Below are 27,244 nucleotides of genomic sequence, written 5' to 3' on the forward strand. Positions count from 1 at the left end.
CAGAGGACAGCCTGGTTCAGGACTTGCGTTCACCCCCTCTCTGGACAATGTCTTTGTCCAGAGCAGGCGCCTTATAAGGGGGAGAGAGTGAATGGACCAGAGGTGACTGCACCCCAAATAGGGCATCCCCCTGCCTCCAGTCACATCCTGACCACTTTGCTCTGCCCCATCCTTCCCTACTCACCAGCTTCCAGTTTCTAACATAACAGCCAACCCCTCAGCCTTGGTTCAAGATCATCAAGGTTGGGTTCTGCACTGTCCTCCCAACCTCATCTCCCAGAACCCACCTCCAGAAGTTTCTGCTCACTGGTGTGTAGGCCTTTGTGTTTCAGAACCACAGAGCTAGAAGGGATCTTGAAAACCACTGGGGAAACCAAGGCCTAGAAGGGCCACACTGAGCCTTACTGACAGAGTAGTGACAAGACTTCCTATCCCCAAGGTTCTGGTTCCCCATCCCAGGAACCATGTGACCTCTCTCTGTGGCCCCACTCTCTGAGAAACAGCGACCATGATGTCCAACCACTCAGCTCTGCAAAACAACTTGCCTTGGGGTTGAGAGTAACTGGGGAAAAGTTTAAAACCAGAAGGATCAATTTTCACCACGTGAAAAGCAACCAAGAGCAGGAGCCACTCCTGGAACATTTGACTCTGACACGTGTGTCGGATCCAGAGACCTCAGCCCCTCCACAGGGGAGGCCGTGGTGACGAGGGCGGGGACTCCCGAGCACCAGCTCCTTCCACCATGAGGAAAGGCTGTTTCAAATCATTGAATCCAAGAAAGGATGAATCATAGCCACCAACTCTTAGAAATAATGGATCTCAGAAAGGAAGTTTCTCAAAATTCCTCTTCCCTCGGCCTCTAGGATACCTGCTGTCCCGGTGCCCCTCTTGGCCCTCTGCTGCTCCTCTCTGTCAGCTCTGCACAAACCTCCAGCATGGCCGGGGGCTGAGGCTCAGCGTGGGCCTCTGAGCCACACACTCTGGACCTTCTCCCTGAGCAGGTGAGTCTCCTCTCCCAGCTCTGACCCCAGCCCCATCGGTGACCGTGTGTCGCACGCCTGCCTTCAGCAAACACTGAGCACCTCCTCTGAGCTGTTCTCGGCTCCAGGATGCAGCAGGGAACAGATTTGCAAAGATCTAGCCCTCATGGAACGTATGTTACTCCAGTGGGGGAGACACAAGTAGAAATAAAAAACACACACAGACAAGATAATGACAAGTAGTAATGAGGACTGTGAGGGGAGAGGGTGACGGAGGTTAGGTGGTCCCTCTGAAGAGGTGACACAGAGCAGGGGTGGAGTGAGGGGAGGAGCCATGCACCCCAGCAAGAAGGTCCATCCAGGCAGAGGCTGTGATGAGGACGGGATCACATGGACATTTGGGGAATGGCAGGAGGCCAGCGGGGCTGGAGGGAGGGGAGGGACAGTTGGAGCAGAGGTCACAGGTGGTGGGGGTATGGTAGAGGTATCAAGAAGGAGGGGCCTATAGGCCATAGTGAGCACTGCGGGGTGTGCTGACGTGAGGAGTCCTGAACACGATCTCTTCAGCCGCTGTGCTGAGACCAGACTCGAGGGAAGCAGAAAGCAGGGTGCTGCGGTTGGACCCTCTAGTGAGAGGTGAGAGTGGTTGGGGAGAGGGTGAGATTGGCACAGGGGACAGAAGGGACAAAGTCTGGGATAGTATTTAGAAGGTAGAGCTGACAGAATTTGCCAACAAACTGGATGCAGGATCTGAGAGAATGAGAGAAGGTGGCCCAAGATGGGCAGCCTCCTCCTCTGTCTCCAGCTCAGGCTCTCCCAAAGACTCAGATGCACCAGCCAGTCACCAGTGGACACCTTCCCCAGCATGTCCTCACCTGCTCCAGCATTGTCATGTGACTTGGTGACCTCACAGCTGGGTGTTCAGGCCATCGGGATCAGCACTGCTGCCTCCTCCAACCCCCTCCTCCCTTCTGCCCTGCCTGGCTCCAGCTGGTTTTAGCTTCTGACAGCCTTCAGTCTACCCTTTCCCTGTGCCCAGGGCTGGCACCGTGTCCCTCTCCCTGCCTGTCCTCCTCTCCTCCCCCTGCCCCCCTTTCACCCTCACTCTGCAGTGGAGTGAGCCTTTTGAATGGGATCATGCCGCTTCTGTTTCAAGCCCATTTCCTATGGCCTCAGTTTTCAGCCTGAGTCACATTGTCCTTCATGATAGGACCCCTTCGCTTCCTCAGCAGTGACTGTCTACTCCCCTCTGCCCCAGTGCTCCAGTCACTCTGAGTGGGTGAGGATTTCTCCCTATGCTTTCCTCAGGACCTTTGCATACCTTTGCCTCCACGAAGATTGGGCTTCTGCCTCCCCGGCCCCGTGCCACTCATCCCTCCCTCTGCCTCCCCTGAGCCTGCTCTTTGCACTCTCCCACAGCCCCTGCTTCCCTCATTGCGACTCCCACCCCAAACAGTTGTTGCTCTCTATTCATGAACTTTTCTCTCCTCTGGGACTATGGCCAGGCTTGAGTGCCTGGCACAGGGCAGGCATTGGCAAGAGTGAATGAGTGATGGAGAGGAGGGGCATGGCCATCATGGAGTCTTGGAAAAAGGGGTTCAGACTTGGAGGCATTGGTGGGTCTACAGAACTTTCCTGGGGGGAGGGCTCAGGTCCCGGACGCAGGTTAGCCACGTCCACGTGGCTCAGGCAGGGGCACCACCAGGCAAAAATCACTGCCCTTGGAGTCAGACCCAGGCTGAATCCCGGCTCCATGACTTGACCGCTGGATGACCCTGGAAGAGTCACGTCATCTCTTTAAGCCTCACTCCCTCGTCTGCGAGAAGAGGACCAAGAGGGGGACCAGCAAGGAAAAGATGATGGGGTAGTGATGTATGGCCTTCCCCAGTGGAGGCTAGGTGCACACAGGCAAGCTCAGTCAGTCAGGGAACACCTGCTGATGCCCGCCCAGGGCCAGGCTGCATGCTGGGGTGTGGCTCCTAGGGGGGCCGACCCCTGTCCTGCCCTCGAGGTGCTCCCAGTCTGATGGAGGCAGGCAGCGCAGTGTGAATCCAGTGGACAGCATGGGGGCTGAGGGGACAGAGACACTGTGGCCACAAGAAGTCAAGAGCAGACCCTGAGCACCCCTTCCCTGTGACCTATGGGGCTTCCGGCAGACACGCAGGGCCAGGCCTCTGGAGTCGGTGGCCCCAGCCCAGGCCTGGCGTTCCCGAGCAGGGCGTCCGTGTGAGCCTTACCGGATGAGGTCCAGCAGGGCATCGGCAGAGCTCATGATGGCCTTCCCGCTCTGCTCTGTCATCTCCTTCTGGGCCGCGCCGCCCGGGTGAATGATGGAGACCATGATGATGCCCACAATGACAGCCACGAAGGTGGTCCACAGGTAGTACGCTATGGTGAGGACGCCCAGGCGGCTGGAGGTCTTGGGATCCAGGGATGCGAGGCCGGACATCAAGCTGGGAGAGCAACGTGGGTTAGGGTCTGGGGGTGGGGGCTGTGGGCACTCAGGTGGACCCACTCCCACCCCCCGGCTCTGCCCAGCACCCTCACAGAGCTGGAGGGACCGTGTGGGCCTGCCCCCCCGCCCAGCAATCCGGTCCTGTGGCCCTCCAGCCTGGTTTCCTGCTCTGTCCTCTGGGCCACGTCCAGGGGCAGCAGCCATACCCCTGCACACCTCCAGGCCTTTGCCACTGCTGTTTCCTTTGGCGTCATTCCCAGGTGCCTCCACTCTGCCTGAGTGCTATTCACTAGGTAAGACCAAGTGCAGTGTCACCTCTCTGGTGACATTGTGGACTGCCTGCCTGTCCCTGGGGTTAGGAGCCCATTCTGGGGCTTCTGCAGCCCCTGGCCTCTGTCAGGACCCTGTCTGTCACTGTCTACCTGTCTCTCTCATCAGACTGAGGACAGGAGAGGAGAGGGGCAGGTGTGACTTCTCTTGTGTGTCCCCAGTGCGTGTGCAGCATGAGCTGTCAGGGCCACCACTGCGCAGGGGTTCACTGCGGGCTTGCTGAATGAACTAGTGATGGCGGCAAGTTAGAGCCCTGGGCTAGGTCCCAGTCCTGGCTCTGCCTGGGAGATATCTTTGGGCATCAGGATCCCATCTCTGAAACAGGGCCAGGGGTTTCTTGGCGAGGCGCCACTCTGTGGCCATCTTGGGCTACCGCCTGGGTCCAGATTCCCCTTGCCACTGTCTTGGGAGGTTGTGTTGAGGGGGCTTATGGGTCTCCCCCACTCCCAGCTCCTCCCCACCCCTGCCTGCCTTGCCCTGAGCTCTGGGCCTTCCTGCGAGGGTCAGTCCCAGAGCTGCTTTCCTCCTGGTTGTTGGCAGGGTGGGGTTGAGAGATTAGTTAAGGAGATGCCTGTGCTTTGCTTTGCTGCCAAAAGGATTTTCCCCCAAAGTCCTTTCATTCTTCCAGATAAAGGAAGTATTTGTCTGCTTTTAATCATGTAAGCAAGAGTGGATAATCCCTTCCCATCCTGCTGCTCCTGTCATTAGACTACAGGCGGGCAGCAGCCCCCATCCAGCCCAGAGCCTAGCAAGCTTCTACCCAACCTTGGGCTATAGCTGCTGCCTGAGTGCTGTGCTCTTCCTCGCTCTGTCAAGGCACAGTTGAAGGGTCCCCTCCAGGATGCCTTCCCTGACCACTGGCTGGGGACAAGGCTCCTTCTCTGAGCTTCCACAGGCCCAGTGCAGTCCTCTGCCCCAGCCCCCACAGCACTGAGTTGCCTGCTGTTTGGGACCCAGCTGGAGTCTGTTCAGTCCTGGGTCCGCAGAGCTGGGCATGGGGCCCAGTCACGTGCAGCTTGGTAGCCATTTGCTGAACGAAGGAGTGAGTAAATGAATGAATGAATGAATGTATGTATGTTTACAATCTCCTTTCATCCCTTGTCTGCCAGTATGCCATATGTTAGTGATGGGCTTAGGGTGGGTCTCAGGCATAAATCCTGAAGGGCTCATAATGGGATTGTGTAGGCAAGGGAAATGGGGGGCTGTCCTGCGATTATGATCCACCAGAGAGATTATCCCCAGCTTGGGGCCAGCACATCAGCCCCGGGCCAAACAACCCCCTGACTGCAACAAATCCCCCATAGCCTAGTCCAACTGCTCACAGGGAAGGAGGGGTCCTGAGAGGATGACCTGCCTGAGGTCGCGTGGAACACTAGCGGCCAGCTGAATCAGAACACAGGCCCCTAACTCCAGTCCTCTTTCCTTGATGTATTTATTCATGTCTTTAATGCATGCCCACTCCATGCCATGCCCTGAGTCCACAGAAGGAAATCAGAATCACTCCCCAGCCTCAAGCTGCTCCTGGTGTGGTAGGAGGGCAGGACAGAGACAGACTGAGACACTTTAGTACAAGTGGACCCAAGAAAACAGGAGCCAGGGTGGCTGCATTGGTACCATAGGCGAGAGGATGAGGATGTGCTATCTTTTATTAGAGGAGGAAGGGATCACTTCTAGCTGGGAGAGTCAGGAAGGATGTCCTGGAGGAGGGGGCATTTGAGTGGTTCTTGGGAGGATGAGGAGGATTTGGAGATGGGGCAGATATCCGAGGCAGTGAGACAGCAGCAGCCAACAGGGAGGCTGTCAAGTGTGGGCACAGTGTGGTCAGAGCTCAGGTCAAATCAGAGAAACAGTGATATGGGGGATATAGATCGCACTCAGGAGGGGGGTGTGGCCTTGAGTGCCAGGCCAAGGGGGACAGAGGGAAAGGTGGGGTCCAGTATGATTCATCCAGGAGAATTTGCTGGCTGTCTGAAAAGGGAGAACTCCTTAAATCTGAGAACATCTAAGTGTACTGGGAGAGACCCTAAAGTGGTATTTGCGAGAGCAAACACCTGGGACCAACCTAAGAAGGCCAATGCAGAATTAGATCAGGACTCAGGGCCTGGATGGCTCAGTGGGTTGGGCCTCTGCCTTCGGCTCGGGTGATGGTCTTGGGGTCCTGGGATTGAGCCCCGCATCGGGCTGTCTGCTCAGCAGGGAGCCTGCTTCCCCCCTCTTTCTGCCTGCCTCTGTCTACTTGTGATTTCTGTCAAATAAATAAAATTAAAAGAAAAAAAGAATTAGATTGGGACTCAGGCCCCTAATTTATCAATGCAGAATTAGATTAAAAGTTACAGCATACCCACACAATGGCGTTCTAAGCAGCCATTAGGAGCAACGGTGTCATTGGAAAGATGTTCTTATTGAAGGTTAGGTGGAAAAAGCAAGGTCTGAGCTAGTCTGTATCCCTGTGGGGAGCCCCAGAGCCTCCTCTGACGGAGGCCTCTCTCCAGGATTGGGGTCCAGATGCCCTGCACAGACATGCTTGGGGGATTGTGCACGAGAGGCGTGTCCATGACCATCAGATCGCAGAAAGGGGCAAAGGCTCCTCGGAAGGCCACCCTGAAGAAGATGAGGTCTAACACAAAGGTGGTTCCAACTCAGGGACCCACCAGGATATGGGAAGGGAGGGAGTGTAGATTCTAGATACAGCAAGAGAGGCCCCAACGCAGGGACTCTGGAAAGGAGAGGGCTGATGGATAACATGGGAAGAATTCCATCCCCTGGCCTCCAACGAGTTCCCCTCTGGAACCTCCAAACTGGAACGGTTTTCCTGCTGACTAGAGAGGGGAGGCAGGAGCTCGAGGGGAGGGAGCCGCTGGTAAAAGATGATGGAGCCTCCAGTTTGGTGACCATGGGAGTTGGCAGAGGCGAAGGAGACCAGGAGCTCAGTATGAGGAAAGCCTGGACCCTGCATGCACGTGGGCCACTCCAGGGACTCATGTTAACAAGAAAGCAAGTTCAAGGTCCCGCCTCTGACCAGAGTGGGCTCCTCTGAGGTCTCAGGCTTTCGGGCCAAGCTGTTAAAGTGACCTTTATGAGAACCTATAAGCTGGGGTAGGGTTGTGAGGACATGCACAGAAAAAACCTACTAGCAAGAGAGATTTTACAGTAGCTTTCTTTGGGAGGTGGGATTATGGGTGATTTTCATTCTGTTGTATTGATTATCTGTGTACTCTATTATTTCTAGAATGAGCTTGTCTTACTGGTGTGATGGAAAACACAATCCCTGGAGTACCAGGTAGCCACAGAAACCATATTTCTGGACCTTAAATGTACCCATACACCTGAATATCAACCTCGTTTGATCCTTAAAAAACAGAGTCGGTGCTGCCCTATGGAATCACAAGGTAGGCTACAATTGTAAAATTTTTAATTTTCTAGTAGTCACATTTTAAGTAAAAAAAAAAGTAAAGTTCATTTTTTTGTGAAATTCATTTTAATAATACTTTATTTAATCCAGTCTATCCAAAATACTATCATTTCAGTACGTAACCAATATAAAAATATTTACGCTGCTTCAGGTGTTAAAATTTTAAATTAATTTCTTAAAAAAGTTAAACTCTTAAGTTGCACATTTCAAGGGTTCAGTAGCCCATTTATGACTAGTGACTATCGTATTGGACTATGCAGTTGGAGTTACAGAGAAGGAAAATAGAGCTCGGGGAGGGGGAGATAATTGGCCAAGCCACCCTGCTGGGAAGCTGTGGAGTCAAGACTGGAACATGGGTTTCTGATTCAGAACTCTGCGGGGCTTCCCCTGCTCCTAGTGCCTCTCCGCTGTACCAAGCTGGTTTAACTCCTGTGGAAGAAAAGTGTCTTCCAGTTTTGGCTGACCATGATTGGAATGTAAGGGAGCTCATGTCATGCCTCTACAGTTCAACTCTCAGAGTTGACGACTTGTCCTGTGACGGATTTGTGGTGGTGAGCCCCCCAGTCTTTGGAGGTATCCAAGTGGAGCCTGGATGACCAGCCACCTGCTCAGATGCTCGATCAAGGCTTCTAGACTGAGGGGGAGATTCTGTGAGGATGACCCTTCTGGCACATAATTTGCAGTGAGGGGAGAAAAGGTAACCTTGTCTCACCTACTCCCAGTCTGGTTAGGCTCTCCTTGGAACCCCCGTGGTCCTTCAGGACCCTGGGGAAGAGCCTTAGGGAGCTGAGAGGTCTCCCCCCGGAGCCATATGGTTGCCACCCAGAGCCAAGGGATTGTGGATGAAGAGATTGCAGTGACTGGGGAGCCCAGCCAGTTTCAATCTGGGAACTGCTCCACTTGCAGGGGTTGGGGGAAGGGAGGCAGCAGCTGCTGGGCTTCTCATGGAGGGCAAAAGAGGCTGTTTACTGGCCATCACCTGGTTCTAGCACCAGCTGCTGAGGTGGGGATCATGCCCACCTGACTCCGGGAGCCACCACTGCTGCTGTGCCCTGCGCTGGGGACAGTGGACAGAACACCTGGACTGTTGGCCACTCCCCACCCCCATCCCATTTGAAGTCCTTGGTGGCTCTCCACTGCCCTCAGAACTTTGCACCCTCCTTCATGGCCTTGGGTCCAGTGTGGCCTGACTCAGTCTCAGCTCCTCGCCCGTACTCCCGCCACCCTGGTCTCCCTGCTGCTCCCTGAACCACCTTTGCACGGTCATTCCTTCAGCCTGGAACTCTCTATCCCACACACATTTCCCCAAACCCACCCATTTCCACCTGCGCTTTCTACAGCCAGCCTAGATGTCCTTTCTTCTGGGAAGCCTTCCTTGAGGTGCCACCTCACGCTCCGCCCGAGGGAACCCTGTGCTTCCCAGTTAGTTAGGGGCCACTCTACTGGTATGCCCACCTCTGAATCTCCAGAGCCCAGCCAGTAAGCTGGCAGGGCATGAGTGTTGGGAAAGCAGGGAATTCCAGAGGAACCCAGTCCCCTTGCCCCTGCCCCTCCTGCTTCCCTTTCCTGTCCCCTTCTATTGTTACTCACCTGTCCAGTTTTCACTCTGGCACCACCTCCCTCAGAAGGCCCCTTTGAGCCCACCTGGCTGGGCGAGGAAGCTCCCGCCTGCTCCCACTCATATCCCTCAGCAGCTGGGAGCCCTCATCAAGTTCCCAACCTCTGTGTGCCTCAGTTTCCACAGGAGGATCAAACGGAGGTAATGACGACTCATGGTGAGGGGTAATCTAGGTTTAGCGCGGTGGCTGGTACATCATAAATATTCAGTACGTTCCAGTTATTAGCGTTTGCTCTAGCCTGTTGTCATCCCTTCTGAGACTGCCTGCCCCGATGGACTGTAAGCTCCTCCAGGGAAGGGCTGGATCGGGCTCAGTGCAGGTCCCCAGAGCCCAGGGCCTGGCCTGGTCTGGGTGCAGGTTTGTTGAGTGTGTGATGTTAAACCAGGATGCCATTCTAGACGAGATTGCTAAAAGGTGAACTTAGCTCTGATGACCGTAGGCACCCAGTGTGGGTTCCCTGCGAGCAAGTCCCCTAGACCAGCTTTGGCCCTTTGCCAGGTTTAGGGGACTCCCCCAGCACTGTGTGTCTGTGTGACGTTGGCACTGGAACTTTTGGGAACAGATGGGAACTTCCGGGAGGGACTGTCTCAGGCAGTGTCCTCTCCCAGGGGAAGAGAATCTGAGAGGGTCCCTGGAGGTGTGATCCAGCACTCTTCTTTCAGCCTCCCCTTCCTGGTCATTTTTATCAATGGCTTGGCCAAGGCCACTGAGAGCGTGTGGATCAGATTTGGGGAGGACAGGAAGCTGGGAGGCATGGCTAACGTATGGGACGAGGAAGTTGGGATAACGCAGACCCCAGCAGGCTGGGACCTCGGGCCAGTTCTGACCTGATAAAATTGAGCACGGACATATGTTGGGCCAGACCTGGCTTCCACAACTGGGGAGATCACAGACTTTGGGGTGGGGGTGGGGGGCTGAGCCATAGCAGCAGCACATGGGAAGGGACTTTAGGGTTGGTTTGCTGCCAGCCGGCTGAATCATGTAGGGAATGGGGCTGCTGAAGGGCCAGTGGGCCCTCCGCCTGTGGGGCCAGAAGCCTGGGAGCTTACGGACAAGGCCATGGACGCGCACTGACATTGAGACTCACCGGGAAAAGAACAGGGAACAGAGGTGTGTGCCTTGCTGCTGAGGAAGGTGGTGGTGACGGAGTTGTGGGCCTGGGGAACCAGTTGGGGGGGTGGGATCTGCGGAGCAGGGAGCAGAGCAAACCTGTGGAATGCTGGGATTTGTCAGGGGAGGTGGTTGTGGCAAGTGACAGGGAAGTTCTCAGCTCAGCACCAAGAATAACGTTCTGCCCTGGAAGGGACCACCTTGAGAAGTAGTGAATTCCCAGTGACTGTAGGTGTGCAGGCAACTTGCAATGGCCACCCGATAAGTAGATTCAAAGTCTGGTTTACTAGCATGATAACACCCAGAGTCACAACATCCCAGCACTAGGATGTTTGGGACAGGAAGGAGCCCAGAGCCCCATGGCCAAGGCCCCGAGTTCTGGCCTCAGCTGACCCAGTCAGGGAGGCTCCCCCAAGCCGGCCCCGGGATGCATCTGCAGAGAGTCCACCAGGAAGGCAGCTGGAAGGAGGCATCTGGGGGTCCACAAGAATCCCTTTAGCCCTTCCAAGCGTCATGGTTTGCATTCTCCCTGGAGCAGATGACAGGCCCAGCAGCTGACAGCAAGTGCCACGTTAGCGCTGCGTTCCTCTTCCCAGATGGCTCTGCCACACCCCCTCCTTCTCGCCAGCTTTCTAAGACCTGAGGCAGGATGCCCAGACTCCCACTTGGCTAAAGTCAGGGTCATCTGGTCCCAGTATCCCCTACCCAGGGCACATGTTTCTCTACCGCCTTTGCTTGCACACTTCAGAGGACAGAGAACTCACTACGTTCTGTCAACCCTTCCATATGAGCTAGCTGTGCTTATTAGAAAGTCCTTCCCAGTGCCAGAATAAAATCCACATTCAGGGAAGAGAATTCCCCATTCTGGGCTCAGCCCTGCCCTCTGCAGCTACACAGACCAAAGCTCTTTGGTTCCACTGTAGATCTTGTGGGGCTCAGAGTGCGGGGGTGGGGGTGGGAAAGGAGGAGGGCTGGATTGGGGAGCGGGCACAGGGCCAGGCATGGGTCTAGCGGGACACCGCGGCCTTGCCATCCCCAACTGCCCTCTGAAGGTCCCTCCTTTCCAGCAGACCACTGGGCACCAGAACAATGCTTCATTGGGTCTTGCAGATAACAAGCTCACAACTAATGTGCACATAACCAGCTTGAACAGAATCAAAAGTAGAAGCTGGAGGAGCCACAGCTGCAGCCCTCAGAGCTCATGGTCTGACCATCGACCATTCTATTCACCTGGTCACCTTCTACCAGGAGGGCAATAAGGGTCTCGTCCAGTTCCTAACTCCGTGAGAGCTGAACTCCTACCGCTTTCTTTCCCCCAAGGCAAAGAACGTCTCCCTCCTTCCCGCTGAGGGCCACTCTGCTCTACAGTGGCAGACGGTCGTTGTCTCTGCCATGAGGAACAGTGTCCTTAGGATGTCTGGTTATGGCCAGTGTCCCCATGTCATGGTTAGAAGTCCCTCGCCCGCAGAGCTGAAAGGAACATGGGTCTCCTGCCTCCTCTCCCTCTGCCAGCAGGGTTCCTGCTGTCTCTCCACTGAGGGCTCAGGCTAGGCTGCCCAAGTGAGGCTCTCTCCTGCTCAAATGAGACCTTCCAGGGCAGTGGCTCCCGACAGACAAGGGCAGTGGAGCTTTTCACAACCTCCCCTGCCTCCCCAAAGGAGGCAACACAGGACCTTGGGTTCCGGCTGTGATGGGGAGAGGCCAGAAGCAGGGCCTAGCCCAGCCTGGGAATCTAGGCTTCCTGGAGGAGGTGGCTACTGAATGGAGCCTTGCAGGATGAGGAGGAGTTCTCTACCTGGATGGGGGAAAGAAGGAGCATGGAAGTCCATGAGGGGTGATAAAACCAGGGAGGTTTGCAGAGTCACCAGCTGCTGGTCTGACCCCACCCGCAGCCCACAGCTGGGCCATGTTCCCCATTCTGATGAGTAAGGCCATCAGCTGACTGGGCAAGAGGGCCAAGGACAGATCCCAGGGCTCCCATCAGAGAGGTCAGTGGAGCTTTGCTAAGAGAGGCTGCCCCATGACTTGGGGGGCAGAACCGACATGCCAGCGGCCTATTCCTCCTGCCTCCCTCCTGCTCACGGCGAGCTGGGGAGCCCGGTGCCATCGCCCCCCGCACACTGGCTCCCCAACCAGACTTGCATTGGCCGCGCCACCCAGGACCTTCTCCAATAAGTCAGGACGTGGGTGTTTGGGTGTTTTCTGCCAAGCTAGAGTTCCTCAGGAAGGGGGAGAAGGGAGTGTTAGGTTTCTCTGGCCAAACATGATTTCCTGATTCTAAGAAAAATCAGTTTAAAATTCTTAAAAGAAAGAAAGGAAAACAGCACACACCCAGGAAGGCACAAGCACACACAGACGTACACACTCTACACACGCGTGAAGACACACACCACGCGGTCCTGCGCGGACCCACATATGCACTTGGATTTCTTTGCTTTGATGTGAAGCTTACAAAACATTGTGCAGTGTTCAGCATCGGTGAATCACAAACACATGGATTCGGTTTCCCCTGAATGATGCCTGGTTTAAGAAACTGAAGAATGAGGGGAGAGGAGGGTTTGGCAGAGAGCAAGTGGAGAATTGGAGGCCCTTACTGGCTCCAGATGCTGGTCTGACCCACCCCTTCTTCCCGGTGTCGCTTGTCTGGGGATGTGTGAAAACAAGACGCAGTTGACTTCCAGAGCTCAGAAGCAAACCCCAGCCCGTTTGGGGCCTTGACGGGCCACCAAAAAATAAAAATAAAGCACATGCTGGGAACGGCTTTGTCACTTGGCTGACGGCATCATGTTTCTTTTATGGCTGAGGCCAGGCATGTGGTAAATAACAGAGCTCATAACTCCAGAGTTGTGGGACACAGTGATGCCCCAAAAGGACATCCAGCAGCATCCTAAGTGTCGAGTGAAAGGAGAGGGGTTTTGCAAACTCTGCTCCGTCCAAGTGGAAGACGAAAACAAGTTTATGGAGACGGGGCGGGTGGTGGGGGGAGGTGCCACGTGGACAATTCTTACGACATCACATTGAATGAAAAAGAAAGAAAAAAAAACACACACAGACTTATTTTTGTGGAAGTAACAGTAACGTCTCCTTCGAGAACTCAAAGGAAGAGGAAGTTGCCAGTACCCTTTGGGATAAACTATAAATTAAAAGCAAAAGTGATCAGAGTAGTGACAGGTGCTATAACTGAGAGAAAATGGGAAAGGAAGGCCCCCAAGGCTCCAAAGGCTTGACTTTTCTAGCGGAAGAGGATTAGCGTGGGCTTAGTCAGCACTGGGGCACAGAGAAGAGAGCTAAGAGCGGCAGAGCACTCAGGACACACCCAAGCAGCACCCATGGGAGGTGGACCATAGTTCAAGGACATGACTGTTCTGCAGCAGGTCCTAACCATCCGACTATTCCTGCGCCAGTATACTGGGAGGCAGGATTTTCTAAATTCTGTTTGAGGCTTCCGTGTGCATAGGTAGAGACAGCTAGTTTCCTTGCAACCATTTTCATTATTAGAAAACATTTTCAGGGGTGCCTGGGTGGCTCAGTCAGTTAAGGGTCTGCCTTCAGCTCAGGTCATCATTATGGGGTTCTGGGGTCGAGCCCCATATCGGGCTCCCTGCTCTTCCTCTCCCTCCACTGCTCCCCCTGCTTGTGCCCTCACTCTCTTTCTCAAATAAATAAAATCTTTAAAAAAAAAACAAAACATTTTCAAATGGCAAATACAAGGTAAGAAGGCACATTTAGTCCAGGAGAAAGGAGAGACTTCTGTGGTTTGATGGACACACCTTAAGACCTGGGACCTTAAGATCTGCATGCAGAGTTATGAAAAGTGCCTCAGTTTGCATGAGAGGCTCAGGGGCCTTCTGAGAGAAAAGAGACTAAGATCCCACTCCCTGGTCCCTGTAATTTGAAGTTAGGGTCAGGGTATACTAGGATACCTATGACCAAGATCTGCTGGCACTAAGAGCCCCCAGGGCTAACCCAATAGGAGGGAAACGGGATCAGAGCTCAATTCCAAGGAACCAAGCTCCAGGCATGACTGAGACTGCTTCAAGAACAATGACAGGGTACTTCCAGCATCTAGGAGCCAGAGCAGGGGGTCCTGTGCTGACTTGAACCAGACCATGCAGCGCCTGTGGGATCCCCAACTGGTAAGCCTGCAGGGAAAAATGCCCTGGGCAGAGACTGTGTGCACCTGTGCAATTGTGTTTATCTCTGTGAATGAATAAACTGTCATTTTATCTGTTTCATTGTCCCTTGCCAGCATCCAAGGACTGGCCTCACCAGCTCAGGGGCTCAGATGAGGGTGAACTTCTGAGTCAGTCAGCCAAGGACTACGCCCTGAGCCTGGTGATTCACTACTAAGAAGGATAAGAGCAAAGATAGCAGTGGCAGAATTCGGATTGTGGGATGACAGGAGGATAATTTTTCTCGATTCCCTAAAATGTTTATAATTATAGAATTTTTTAAAGTACAAAAACATCTTTAAAAGGCAACTCCAAAGCATCCTCCAAGGGTCAATTCAAATGTTGGTCACGAAACTCCCCTGAATTCTGCCCCAGCTGCTCCTCCACTGCTCTTTACTCATTTAATACGCATTTATTAGAAACCTAAGACAGAGCAGGCCCTGTGATGTCTTGTAAGAGACAGAGGAATTCGTTTTCTTCAGAATTCTTTTTATGATAAGAGCGTTGTCCCTGTTTAGAAGAAATTCCTCGATGAGCCACGTGGACCAGACATGAGCAGCACCTCCACCCCACCCCACTCCAGGAACAGGGCAGGAGTCGAGGCGGCTTTTGAAAGCCAAGGAGGACAGGAGTTCTGGCTGGTCTTAGAATAGGGGGAGAGAGAAGGAAGGTGGGGAGAGAGAAGGAAAGAGGTGGATACACCCTATGTTGACCCCCACCCCCCCCCCCGCCGCCCCGCACCATGATCCACACCCTTGTATCATCTCCCTCCTTAAAGGTAGATGGGATCCGTGACTTGCTTCTAACTAAGAGGACATGGCAAAGGTGACGGGACATCACCCCCATGATTATGTTATGTGACTGTCTTAGAAGACTGGAGAGTGAGGGATCCTCCTCTTGGCCTCGATGATGCCAAAAGCCATGTTGGGAATCACCTTTGAAGAGAGCCAGAAGGCAGGGAACCGCTGGTGGCCTCTAGGACCTGAGGATGGCCTGCAGCTGACAGCTATTAAGAAGCTGGGTCCTCAGACAAATAGCCACAAGGAAATGACTTCTGCCAGTGACCCGGATGAACTTGGAAATAGATGCTTCCCTGGCTCTGCCTTCAGATGAGAACACAGCTCTGCAAACGCTTTGACTGCAGCCTCATGAGACCCTGAGCAGAGGATCCAGCTGAGCTATGCCTGGGCTCCCGACCCCTGGAAAGTGGTAGATAATTAATGGCTAAGTTTGTGGTACTTGTTCCCAAGTAACAGATAACTAATATACACAGAGAGAGAACCAAGAGATGGCCGAAGGGCTTATATTTCTCAATATTGTCCTTCCCTGTGATCTTGCCCCCAACTGTTAGTGAAATTACTAAATTTGTGCACCGTTCGAAGTAAGGGATCTGTGTGTGAACGGGAGATGGGCAAAGGCTCTCCCCTGACTAGTTGCAGGAATGTGAAGGCAGAGGAAAGCAAGAGGCACTAGGAATGCCTGGAGGCTGAGGCGACCGTGACAACCATCTCACCTGGAATGACTCTGGGCGTGGGCGACATGTGAGTGTCATGTGGACACACATGGTGCCTTGTCTGTGTGCCTGCTGAGGCTGCCACAAACACAGGTGTGCAGGTATATCCGTGTTCCCAAGTGCGCCCAAGCCCAGAGAGGCTTCCCAGAGGAAGTGATGAGGACAGGTGCTGAATAAAAGCATGAAGAAGGAAGAGGTCACTCAAGGGGGTTGCCTGCTGAGAGCTCAAACCAAGGTGGAGGGTTTCAGGAAACATCTCCTCTGGGCTTCGGAGAAGCCCGGGGAAGCTTTCATGAGTCAGAAAAAACAGGTGACATTCATCCTGTAACAGGGGCTCTGCTGGGTGCTCCAAGGACATTATCTTATTTCATTCTCAGAAGGGAGGTGGGTGTTCTCCCCATTATACAGGGCAGGTTACTAAGGCTCAGATGCTGAGAGACTTGGTCAGGTTCAGACCTCCAGTGAGTGACTCCAAAGCCCCAGCTGCTCCCCGGCAGTCTCCTGCAGGTTCTCAGCCACGCCGGTCAGTACCCAGGGCCCGCCACCCTCTCTGTGAAGTACAAAGCCACAACTGGCCAACGGCAGCTTGCACTCAGCTGGGCCGTGGCGTGCACGTCTGAGGAGGGGGCTCAGGCCAGGTGCTGGCTTGGAGTGGATTCAGCAGGAGGAGTGGCTAGTCCAGACAGGAATGCTGATTTATTTCTATGTCACTACTATGCGGAAAAAAAAGGGGGGTCTGTACTCTGTCATGTGGTATGCCAGCGGTGACTGTGAATTCATTTCACAGACAGTACTGAGTACTTCTGGGGTACGAGCAGCATCCACGGGGGAGACAGGTCATCGTCGATAGTTACCAATAAATGAAGATCTGGGAGAACTTCAGACAGAACCTTGAGTTAGATCTTGAACACAGCGAGGGAACTTTAATTAGGAAGAGGAGAGGGCATTCGTGGAAGGAGGAACGACCTGAGCAAAGGCATGAAGGAAGAAAAGCACATGGCATGCTTAGGGACTAAGGAGGAAACCTGCCTGGTTGCAGGGACTTGGCGAAGGGACAGGGTGGCAGTGCTGCTGGGAAAGAGGTGGGAACATCTGGCATCATGGGTGCTAGGCTTTGGGGCCCAGAATTGCGGGTTATTGGAACCAGAAGCAAATGTGCCTTAATCCTTATCCTTTCACTGCCCTAGAGCAATTATTTATTTGAGAGAGAGATGGGGGGAGAGCACAGAGGGAGAGGGAGAAGCAGACTCCCCGCTGAGCAGAGAGCTGAATGTGGGGAGCTCTATCCCAGGCCCCTGCCCTGGGGCAGTTACCAGGCAGAACAAGCCCTGTCTCCTGAGGGTACAGCGCGGAGCCCCTGGGGACTGCAGAGTAGAAGCCCTCTGCCACGCAGAGCTCTCCGGCCAGAAGGCTTGATCCCCAGACAGGAGGGTTTTTTGTGTTGTTTTGTTTAACCACTCGAACACACGTGGAATTTTAAAGCAAACCCCTACTTGTTCCCCTTTGGCAGTTCCGGTTTAGTCAGCCCAGCGTGAAGCCTGACATCTGAATGGTCAGAGCAGCTCTGCTGAGTTTGCTCCGTCCTAAGCAATGACACCCTCCCCCCCACACACAAACCAGCGTGGCTGCCCCCTGAGGACTCAGATCACCAGCCCTGAACTGGCCAGGAGCAAGAGCTCGGGGGGCTGTGGGCGCCTGATGGATGGATGGATCGCAGACCAGCTGAAGCCAGAGGAGACATGTTCAGGGATGGAGGGGCTGGGGCTTAGAAATGTGTCAGTTTTTTCCCCCAAGAAGGTTTAATTCTCCCTGAGTAGGAAACTGTGAAAGCACTTTCGTTTTTCAGTGATACAACCGCTCTGCACCAGCCCAAACTGTATGATAAACAAAGGAAATGTGTGAACACACACTGGCTTTTCTCAAGTTAATACCGCATTCCGTTCCCAGCGCAGAGAATGCACTTTTGTCTAGTGGAGAAAGACTGGGCCTCTGACAGCCAGGATTTGGAGAGCTGGACAGGCCCTTAGTCACTAGGTAAGCTGGGTAAACCAAGGCCCACAGTGAGGGTACCTTAGTTAAGATCACATGATAATCTGTGGAGGAAGCAGGTCACTGACCCAGGTTTCTGATTCTGATTCCAGGGCTTTTTTTTTTATTTTTTAAGTAGTTTCCACACACACTGTGGAGCCTACCGTGGGGCTTGAACCCACAACCCCGAGATGAAGACCTGAGTTAAGTCAAGAGTCGGTCACTCAACCAATCAGCCACCCAGGCGCCCCTGACTCCAGGACTTTTTGACAAGTTAAATGACTTGCCAAGGTCACAGAGCCAGGCAATGGCAGGTCCAGGGCAGGAACCCAGCTCTGTGTGAGTCCACGCCCATGCTAGGGCTTCTGCCTCTGAGGTATTTGGGTTCTGAGTAAGACTTGACGCCCGGGCAGTAAGGAATGTCAGTGGTCAAGGTCGGTAAAGCTGCCTAGCAGAAGTCCCACGCTTTATATTATAATAAAATTGGGAAAAGGGGAGGAAAAAGAGAATCCTGTGCTTCCTCCACCAACACACTTGTTCAGCTGTCCTGTAACCTTGTGTTTTCTCATCTGTGTCCCTCCCAGGCTGTGAGCTCCTTGGCGACTGACCCTCAGGTGTCTCTGTATCCGCAGCGCCCACATCAGGGCCAAGTGCCCGGAGCCCACGGGGCATGACTGTTGAATTCCTTCGGAAATTCACCGGACAGGTGTTAAGGAGTACGCACTCTGTGCCGGGCCCTCGGTTAGGTGGAGAGTACGACCTCCGCAGAATCCGATATCTCCCTCTACAGTATTTGCAGTCCTTTCGGGAATTAAAGAAACACGGGGCCACGTGAGTCCAAACAGGATGACAACGTATGGTAAGTGCCGTGCATGGAAAGGAGCGGGGCTTGGTGAGACCCAGCAAAGGTGCTGCTGGGGGGATGGGTGGGGCAGGCCCTTCTGAGGCAGGGACGTGGAGATGGCGATCTAAAGGAAGAGAAGGAGGAAGAGATGTAGGGTGCGGGGAAGCAAGTTGCAGGCAGAAGGAACAGCCTTGTGGAGACCCTGAGATGGGGGAGGGGTTGGTCTGGTCTACAAGGCCTGTGGGACTGGAGTGAGTGGGGCCTGGATGAAGTGGGGTGCTGGCAGGGGTGGATCGGGCAAGGCCTTGGAGATCAGGGGAAGAGTGAAAGGGTTTGTTGGAAATGCCGTGGCAGCCATGGATGGTTTTTGGGTTAATGGATAGCACAGCCCAGGTGGCTTTTCAAGAGGTGGTTCTGACCATGGGGTGTGGAACAGGTGGGAGGGGAACAGGAACGGAAGCAGGGAGCCTGATGAGGTGACCGTGGAGTCTGGACCTGTGCAGTGGGGAGGAAGCTGGGTTGGATTTGGGGGGAAGAACCAGCCGCAGTCACTGACGGACAGGCTGGTGGTGGGAGTGGGAAGGGAATAATTAGCAGGGAGGCGTGAAGAACTGGGTGGATGGAGCTGCCGTTTATGGACCAGCAGAAAGCAGAAGGAAATGGTTTGTGGGGTAAAATCATGGGCTGGCTGCACAGATTTGAGACACGTGTTAGGCATCCGGAAGCAATGTCAAATAGGTAATTTTTTTTTTAAAGATTTTATTTATTTACTTGACAGAGATCACAGGTAGGCAGAGAGGCAGGCAGAGAGAGAGAGGAGGAAGCAGATTCCCTACTGAACAGAGAGCCCGATGTGGGGCTCGATCTCAGGACCCTGGGATCATGACCGGAGCCGAAGGCAGAGGCTTTAACCCACTGAGCCACCCAGGTGCCCCTTCAAATAGGTAATTTGAGTGTGGGGGTCAGACAAGAGGCCTGGGAGTACTTGGGAGTGTCGGGCTTACAGGGGTACATCAAAGCCGCAAGGATGGACAAGAGGAGCTTTGAGAAGCAGAGGAAGAGAGCCTGGGATGGAGAGGCAGAGAACAGGCAACAGCTGGGAGGAGGAATTCCAGAGGGAAAGGGGGATCAGCTGCTCTGTCGAGTGCATCAGCTGCATGGAGAGAGGTCATGCAGAGCAGGAACTGAGTGACCTTGGATTTAGCAACATGAAAGCTACTGGTGACCTTCACTGACTCAGTGAATAACTCAAAAGATGCCTAAAGAGGAGACAACAACTAGAGTGGATTGAGGAGTCAGGGAAAACTGTGGATTGAGGTGTTAAGGAAAGCTTTTAGAGGGAGGGAGGCAGCCTTTCTGCAAGATCCTTGGGAGGCTGAGTCCCGAGAGACCTAAATGCTGTCTGTAGGAGACTGAACTGAACTTGACAAAGCCCCTCCCCAATCCCAATGGGGGAGCAGAGGGTACAGCTGGAGGGAAAGATGGGGAGGAGCTGGCTCACTGCTCAGTAGTGGGGAATCCGATGACCTTGCCCTAGGAGACAGAACCCACTACCCCCAACCAACACACACAGGGGACTCAGAGACGTGTGTTCACGTCCCTCCATGCACAGAAGTCCTGGGAGGTGAGGATTCCAAATCTGCACCTCAGAGCAAAAAAGGGCTCTCAGGCACCACCTGGAGCCGCCAGCTCATTACACAGAGAGGGGCAAGGTCTGGCTCCAAGTCACCCAGGATGTCAGTGATAGGGGATAGGTGATCTCCACTGATTTCCAGTGGCCCTCCCCCAGTGAGTCAAGCGTGACTTCTTTCTCGCGGCACACAAGGTCTTTCCTGCTTGAGCAAGAACCCAGCCCCTCCCCCAAATCTAGCACACACAAGTATGCGTAGCCAGGGGCAGTCCTCACAATCACCCTTTAGAGTAGTTGTTAAGGTTCTCATTTTGCAGAAAAGGAAACTGAAGCTCAGAGGAGTCTGGGCACCTGTCCTAGTTTGCCCAGCTGAGCCCGGTTATCATCTCACGAGTGTCTCCAAAGTTGTCTTTCACCTATGCTCTGCTGCATTCACCATAAACAGCCTCTCTGGGAAGCCATCCCTGACCTCCCAGGCCCTGAGTCACCTGGGAGTGGGGTCACGTCCCCCGACACCAAATCACTTGTTTAAGTCACAAAAAAGTCCATTGAATGGGCCTGAAATCAGTGGTGCCCCTGATGCCCCAGGCCCCAGCAGCCCGGGCCACCACCTAATGACCACAGGGACCCCACAGGCACGCTATTCCCAGGGCCCATTGCCCCAGGCCAGCCACCCACAGCAGGAGTGTGCCCCCCCCAATCGGCACAGGACCTCTCCCCTCCCAGCCCCAACCGCCCAAACCCCTGCCCCTTCCTCACCTGGAGACCACCAGTGGTAGGATCAGCATCTTCAGCATCCGCATCAGGAGCTCCCCAGGAAACTGGAAGTAACTAATTTCCTGAAAATACAGCAAGAGCAGGGGTTATAGAAGGCTGCTTACAGTCTCCGAGCACTGTTTCACCCGTGCACTCCTGGGGAGCACAAGGACACGGGAGGAAGCGACGGCTGGAAAGCCAAACAGATTTGGATTCTAATCTTGACCTCCTGTAACTAGCTGTGTGGCCTTAAGCAAGTTACTCAGCCTCTCTGAGTTTTTCTCATCTTTACGTAAGGGTTGCAATCTCTTGGTAGGAGTCTTTGGAGGCTTCAGTGTGAGCAGGCACAGAAAGCACCTGGCAGACGGGATGGGAGTAAAGGCTCTGTAATGGCGGTAAGTGGCAGGTCTCCCCGACGTCTGCTCGGTCCGCCCGCCTGTTCGAGGTGTACGTGTGTCTCCTGCAGCAGATGGTCAGTGGCAGGAGGGCAGGGCTGGAGACCGTTCACACATTTACTCAGCCCAGGCTGGGCAGGCCTCATGCTGGGCACCCCAGAATGAATGCAGCCCCGCTCCTGCACCCAAGACTACTCAGCCCAGTGTGTGAGGAGACTGACTCAGAGACAGAGCACAGCCTTCTTGAGTCTGCGCCTCCTCCTGCAAGGGGTACACCCATGGGTGCGGTTCCCCCCAACACCACGCCAGGTCCCTGCCAGCCACCTGCTGTGCGCACATGGAAAATGCTGAAGGAGAGCACATCGGCTGGAGTGGGTGGGACGCCACTCAATAAAGAGCCCCTACCTGCAAAGTTCTTGGCATTCAACTTCCGCACAGGTTGCTAGGTTCATCCTACCCATGGGGCCTTGGATTGGGGGGCCAAGTCTGTGTCCCCCTCCCTCATCAGCTGTCTCCAGAGTCACAGGACCAGAACAGTGAAGTAGAAGGGCCCCTAAGCCCAGCTGACTTTGAATTTCAGATGAACAACAACTGAAATACAAATTTAACTGAGTGTGTGGTTTTTAAATTTTTAAATTTAATTTAACTCAGTTTTGCTATTTCTGGCAAACCTAGCTTGAGGCTACTTTTCTGAGGGTAATGTTGTGGGTGAGGCTGGTACAGGGACTTTCAAGCACCATCCAAGTTAAATTTTTGTACTTGCAACCCTCTTTCTCTCCCTCCTTTCTCTCTCCCTCCCTCCCTCACTTCCTTCTTTCTTTCCTCCCTCCCTTCCTCCCTTCCTTCCTTCCTTCCTTCCTCCCTTCCTTCCTTCCACCGAAGCTAAACACTTGGTTAATGGTTTGATGCTTTGGAAAGCCCCAACTCATATAATTTTGGTGCTGAGAAGGGGTTTTAAAGATCTTCTAGTTCAGCTGAGCTAAAAGACAGAGAGGACTTAGCGGTGACAGTGCAGGCCCAGAAATCAGGCCTCCTTTCCTGTTCTACTGTCATTTCCAGTGCTCCAGAAATCTTTATGAAATAAGGGTGAATGGGAGAGAAACTTTTGAGTCCTTACATGAGCAAAAATGCCTTTGTCCTACCCTTACCTCGGATAGTAGTCTGGCCGTATATAAGATTCTTAGTTTGAAAGAATTTTCCCTCCAAATTTCAAAGGCATTTCCCTTTGTCTTCTGGATTCCAGTGCGGTGTATGTTTGGAGCCATTCTTCCTATCCCTTAGTGGAGACTTGTTTCATTCCCTCAGAACCACTGAAGGATTTTCTGTTAATTTCCAGTTTTCTATAATCTTCATGGTGATGTACCACCGCCTGAGATTTTCTTCTTTCTTTAAAAAAAAAAATTCATAGTGCTGTGCATACATTTCAATTCTGAGAACTTTCTTACAGGCTCTGTGAAATTTTCTCTCCATTTTTTCTGTTAGCTCTTTCAAAACCTCATATATACTAGAGAGTTAGATGTTGGACATCTCCGATTTTCTTCTATTTTCATCTCGTTTTGTTTTACTTTCTGGGAGATTTCTGCAACTTTATCCTAGCTACTGACATGTTTGTCTTGCCTCATCGATTTTTAATTTCTAAAAATTCTTTCTTGTTCTCGGATTGTTCCTTCTTTTTTTGCATCCTGTTCTGTTTTACGGTCACTGTATCTTCTCTTACATCTCTGAAGAACTTAAGACAAGATTTTAAAATTTTTCTTCTATTTCCTGCATTGTCTCTGCTTCATTAGAGACTCTCTTTTCTGTTTCTTTAGTACCTGTCTTTCTGTTACAAGCTTTGACTTTGGCTTTCTCCTCGTATGTAAGTGTGAGGTGCTGAACTTACGTGTGCATGAATGGAAATCGTCAGGTGATGGCTCCTTGAGGACAGGTGATGGGTGACAGTCTGATTTGTTTACTCTGGATAGGGTGGGATGGGGGAGGAGATCTTTTTTCTGAGGCTCAGTGAGAAGTCTCTTCTCACCTCCACTAGGGGCTGAGGGTGTACCTAAGCCCAGCTGATGGCAGTCTTACAGGGATCCCACACTGCAGTGCAGATATCCAGTCATTTGCAGGACACATTTGCTTCATCACCTCCCCTCCCCCAACCCACACAGGTGGACCGATTTCCCTGCCAGGCTTCTCTGTGAGACACAAGCAGGTAGAGGTGGGTGGATGAGGAGTGCCCTGATTACATGGACTAGAGCAGACTGACGGGCTTAACTGCTCCAGTTACAAAATTCCAACCAATGCCCCTGATTTCACCTCCTGGCTTCACCTGGTCTCCTGCAGCTCTTTGCACTTTCAAGTGCAGAAACTTTCTGGAGTTTTCCAAGCCAAACTGACATGGCATCTACTTCTATAGACACAGACTTTAGCTTTCTGTGCTCTCCTAAGTGAGATCATTCAACTCTATCCACTTGCCATCTTGCCTAATTTATGGTACTCCCTTAACTTCTGTTCTCAGTTGTCTCCTTTTATGTTCTCTTGGGAGCTTATATCTTTTAAAAAATCCCATAAGTATAATTTTAGTGGAATTCCAGGAAAGAAAGGAAAATGGATGCAACTGTAAATTTACCATGGTTTAACTGGAATTCTCAAAATAATCTCTTTTTATTTTTTATTTATTTTTGGAGAGGCAGAGAGAGCATGCATGCACGAGCACGGGAGGGGGAGGGGCAGAGGGAGAGGGAGAGAGAGAATCCCAAGCAGGCTCACATGGGGCTTGATCTTACAACCCCGAGATCATGACCTGAACTGAAGTCAAGAGTTAGACACTTAACTGACTGAGCCTCCCGGGGGCCCCTCAAAATGATCTATATTTTTTCATGAGCTACTAGTTCCAAAAATCTGTGCTCTTGTAAGTTCTTTTCACAAGTAGGACATGCTTCCATTTTGCAAATTGTTTATGACTTTTGCCTGTTGCATAAGCTTGCAAAATAAGAAGGGTTTAGTTTCTGAGTCACAGGCGGAGATCATAGAAACAACTCCTGGATTTCCAAGTAGCATGCTGAGAAAGCCAACTCCTGCCAAGTAACTTCTCTAAGACTCCACAGCCTTTCTTCGGTTTATCTGGCAGGTTAATCCAGACCGGAACACATTTGCACTTCCAAGCAGATGGGTCAGGCAGCTTTGGCAAAGGAGGCCCCAGATGAGCTTGGCTTTTAGTAAAAAGCATTCCAATTTGTTTTCACAAAATAATCTTCCTGCAGGAAATGTATTTGTTGTTGCTCAGGGAAATTAAAGAAAGTAGATTACAGATTGTTTGCGTTGTTGCCTGTTTAATTCAGCAAAGAGGCGAGGGCTTGTTCTGCGACAAGCCTGAGCTAGACTCACATTTTGGCTCATGAAAGCCCATGTGATGTTCAGCAAGTCAAAATCTGTTGGGAGCTCCAGACACCTGCACAAAAGGCTCCGGAGTGGGGCAGCTGGCAGCTGGTTACAGGGGAAGGCTGAGTGTGATGTGAGCGAGGGAGAAGAGGATTATTTCAGATGGGGGCAGGAATGGAAGAATTTTTGTAAGGTATGGAATATGAGATGACTCTCGACACAGGTAGGCCTTGGACAGGCAGATAAGGGAGGGAGGAGTCAAGTACCAGCTACTCAGCGCTGCTGTAGGCCAGGCACCGCTGAGTCCTTGTTTATGCTCATGACAGTTCCAGTAGACATATGGTGCCCCCACCCCGGACAAGGAAAACGAGGTCCAGAAAGGAGATAGGATTTTGCCAAAGGCCACACAGCTGCTTATGAGTAGAGACCAAGTTCGAGGCTCTGCAGCCTCCAGAGTCTAAGTTTCTTTCTTAATATCTGAGAGTGGCTTAACAGTGTTAGCCTTGAAATAGGGGCTCAGTTTTCAGGGAGGGGGTGTTTCCCTTTTCATGGAAGATGAAGTCTGACGCTTAAGCCCCAGGTAGGTCATCTTCAGTGTTGGGGAGCTGCAGGAAGAGGAGTCTTGTGAAATAGAGGATCTTCCAGAAGCCCATTGACAAAGACTCTCTCCTCAAAGAGACATGACACTGGCCACCTGGGGCTCTCATTTTGGCCAGGCCTCATTCTTAGGTCTTGTCTTTGGCCTGCCTGGCTCAGTTAGAGCAAAAATCCTGCTATGTTCATTTAGTGAGAATTCCCCCTCTCTACCTTCGGCAAGAATCCCTCTACCCTCCCCGTCTCCTCTTAGCAATGCTCTCTCAGTTGGCCCCTCACTATGTTCCCTGTCTCTAAGCCCCAGCTATCTTTGTTGTGTTCAGACTTGAGCCTGATCTCTCTCCCCTAGTCCATGGTCTTGACACCTATCCCAGTAGTCCTGAATGAAGTCTCCCTTACTGTTTTAACAAGGGTCAGAATCATGTTTTCTCCAGTGCCATACGAGTGTCCCTCCCTGTCCTGTAGGAGATGGGTGCTGAGAGGGAAAGAGGCCCTTGCTCAGACAAGGCATCGCCACCCTTGTGGTTACACAGTCCGGAACCCTGGGGGCCTGTGCTGCTTCCCAGCCCCATAGCCAATGCACCCCCACATCCTGAGGGTTCCTTTTCTGGAAACAGGTCCCACATGGGCCCCGTTCATCCTGCTGTCAGGTCTCACCCCTGTAAATACCTCCTTGCCTGACCCCTGCCTGGCCCACGACTTCCTCATCCTGCACTCAGCACCAGAGTGATTTCTCCAAACTGAGATCTGATCATTTCACTCCCCTGCCCAAAGCCTTGTGCGGTGGGGCCAGGCCCCTGAGGGCCCCTGGGCTCCAGCCCTTGCCTCGCAGGGTACATCCCCCCGCTGCCATAAATGGTCTGCTCCACACATGCCCAGGTCTTTTATGGCCCCGCATCTTGCTCCAGCTCTTCCTTCTGCTCGGGATACCCTTCCTGGTCTCTCTCCATCTGAGCTACTGTGGGAGGTGTTCTCTGATGCCTGCTTTGCGGTCTTCCAAGACCCCGTTCTCCCGGCTCCCATGCCTCTTCACCCGTGCTTATTCTAATGAGATGCCCTGGCCTCTTGCTCACCCGGTGATGCTGTCTGTAACAACTTCCCCTGCCATTTTACCAGCTCTCACTCTAGCCCCACAGTGTTTCATCACACCCATGCTACAGATAAGAAGACTGAGACTCAGAGAGGCAAAGTGACTCCTCCACTCTTATGTCACCAGGGAGCCACGGAGTGGGACTGTGATTCCCAGATCCCTCAGGCCCACATACTCCTTCTTGGCAGGGACCCTGAGAAGCTCTGGGTGGCTGACCTGTGGTGAGAGGCGACGGGTCCTCAGGAAGAAGCCGAGAAGGCAGCCCACGGTGACGGACAGCACAGACAGGATGAGTAGTCCATTTCTCTTGCACACGTCCTTCCCTCGTGCCAGGATGGCACCTGGCACCATGGTGAGCCCAGCCTGCTGGCCTGGGGCACGGTACCATTCCATGCACGTGAAGCCAGCTGGGGTCACAGGGTCCCAGCCAGGGGCTCTGGCTGCTTGGCAGGCCGGGGGAGCAGTTGCTAAGCACCGGTCACCAGCCCCACGGCCATGGCCTGCATGGCTGCCCCAGAGGGAAGCCACAATCCTATTACTGGCTGCATCATTGGGAGCCAGAAACCGATTAGGGCCTGGGAAATTAGAGCAAGCCACGTGGTCTGGGGTTTTGGACCTCAAAGCCAAGTGCACCTCTTAAACAGGGGAGGGGCCCAGAGATTTGCTTGGTTGGTTTGATTTTTACCCGCACTTTATTCCAGAAAGAGCTGAAGGCAATGCAATAAGCTACTAGCAGTTAGTAACATTAATTAAGCATTACTGTGTACTAGGCGCTATTCTAGAAGCACATTACTTGCACTAGCACATTTAATCCTAATAACCAGTTCCAAGAAGTAATTACTAGGAGTATCATTTTATAGATGAGGAAACTGAGACAAAGGGCATGCGCTGTGTGCCAGGCCCATTCACTTGCTTGACCTGCGTGAGTTGTAGGGGTCATCGCGACAACC

The 27,244-nt window shown here is 52.8% G+C and overlaps 1 protein-coding gene across 2 annotated transcripts in view; it reads right to left on the minus strand.

The window, feature by feature from the left end:
- Nucleotides 1–26,645, minus strand: part of SLC1A7 (solute carrier family 1 member 7) — a 43,145-nt gene extending 16,500 nt beyond the window's left edge. Inside the window, exons 1-4 of one of the 2 annotated variants that reach the window (XM_032844158.1) lie at nt 26,511–26,645; nt 20,853–20,932; nt 3,218–3,433; nt 3,096 (exon numbers count right to left, since the gene is read on the minus strand). In XM_032844158.1, coding sequence (XP_032700049.1) covers nt 3,096; nt 3,218–3,433; nt 20,853–20,932; nt 26,511–26,645 — 432 coding nt within the window. The remainder of the gene's footprint in view (nt 1–3,095; nt 3,097–3,217; nt 3,434–20,852; nt 20,933–26,510) is intronic. The other variant, XM_032844157.1, reaches the window with a different exon arrangement.
- Between the last annotated feature and the right edge of the window lie 599 nt (nt 26,646–27,244).

The sequence above is a fragment of the Lontra canadensis genome, unplaced genomic scaffold, assembly GCF_010015895.1.
Source record: "Lontra canadensis isolate GAN:19392208 unplaced genomic scaffold, GSC_riverotter_1.0 scaffold148, whole genome shotgun sequence".
NCBI lineage: Eukaryota > Metazoa > Chordata > Mammalia > Carnivora > Mustelidae > Lontra > Lontra canadensis.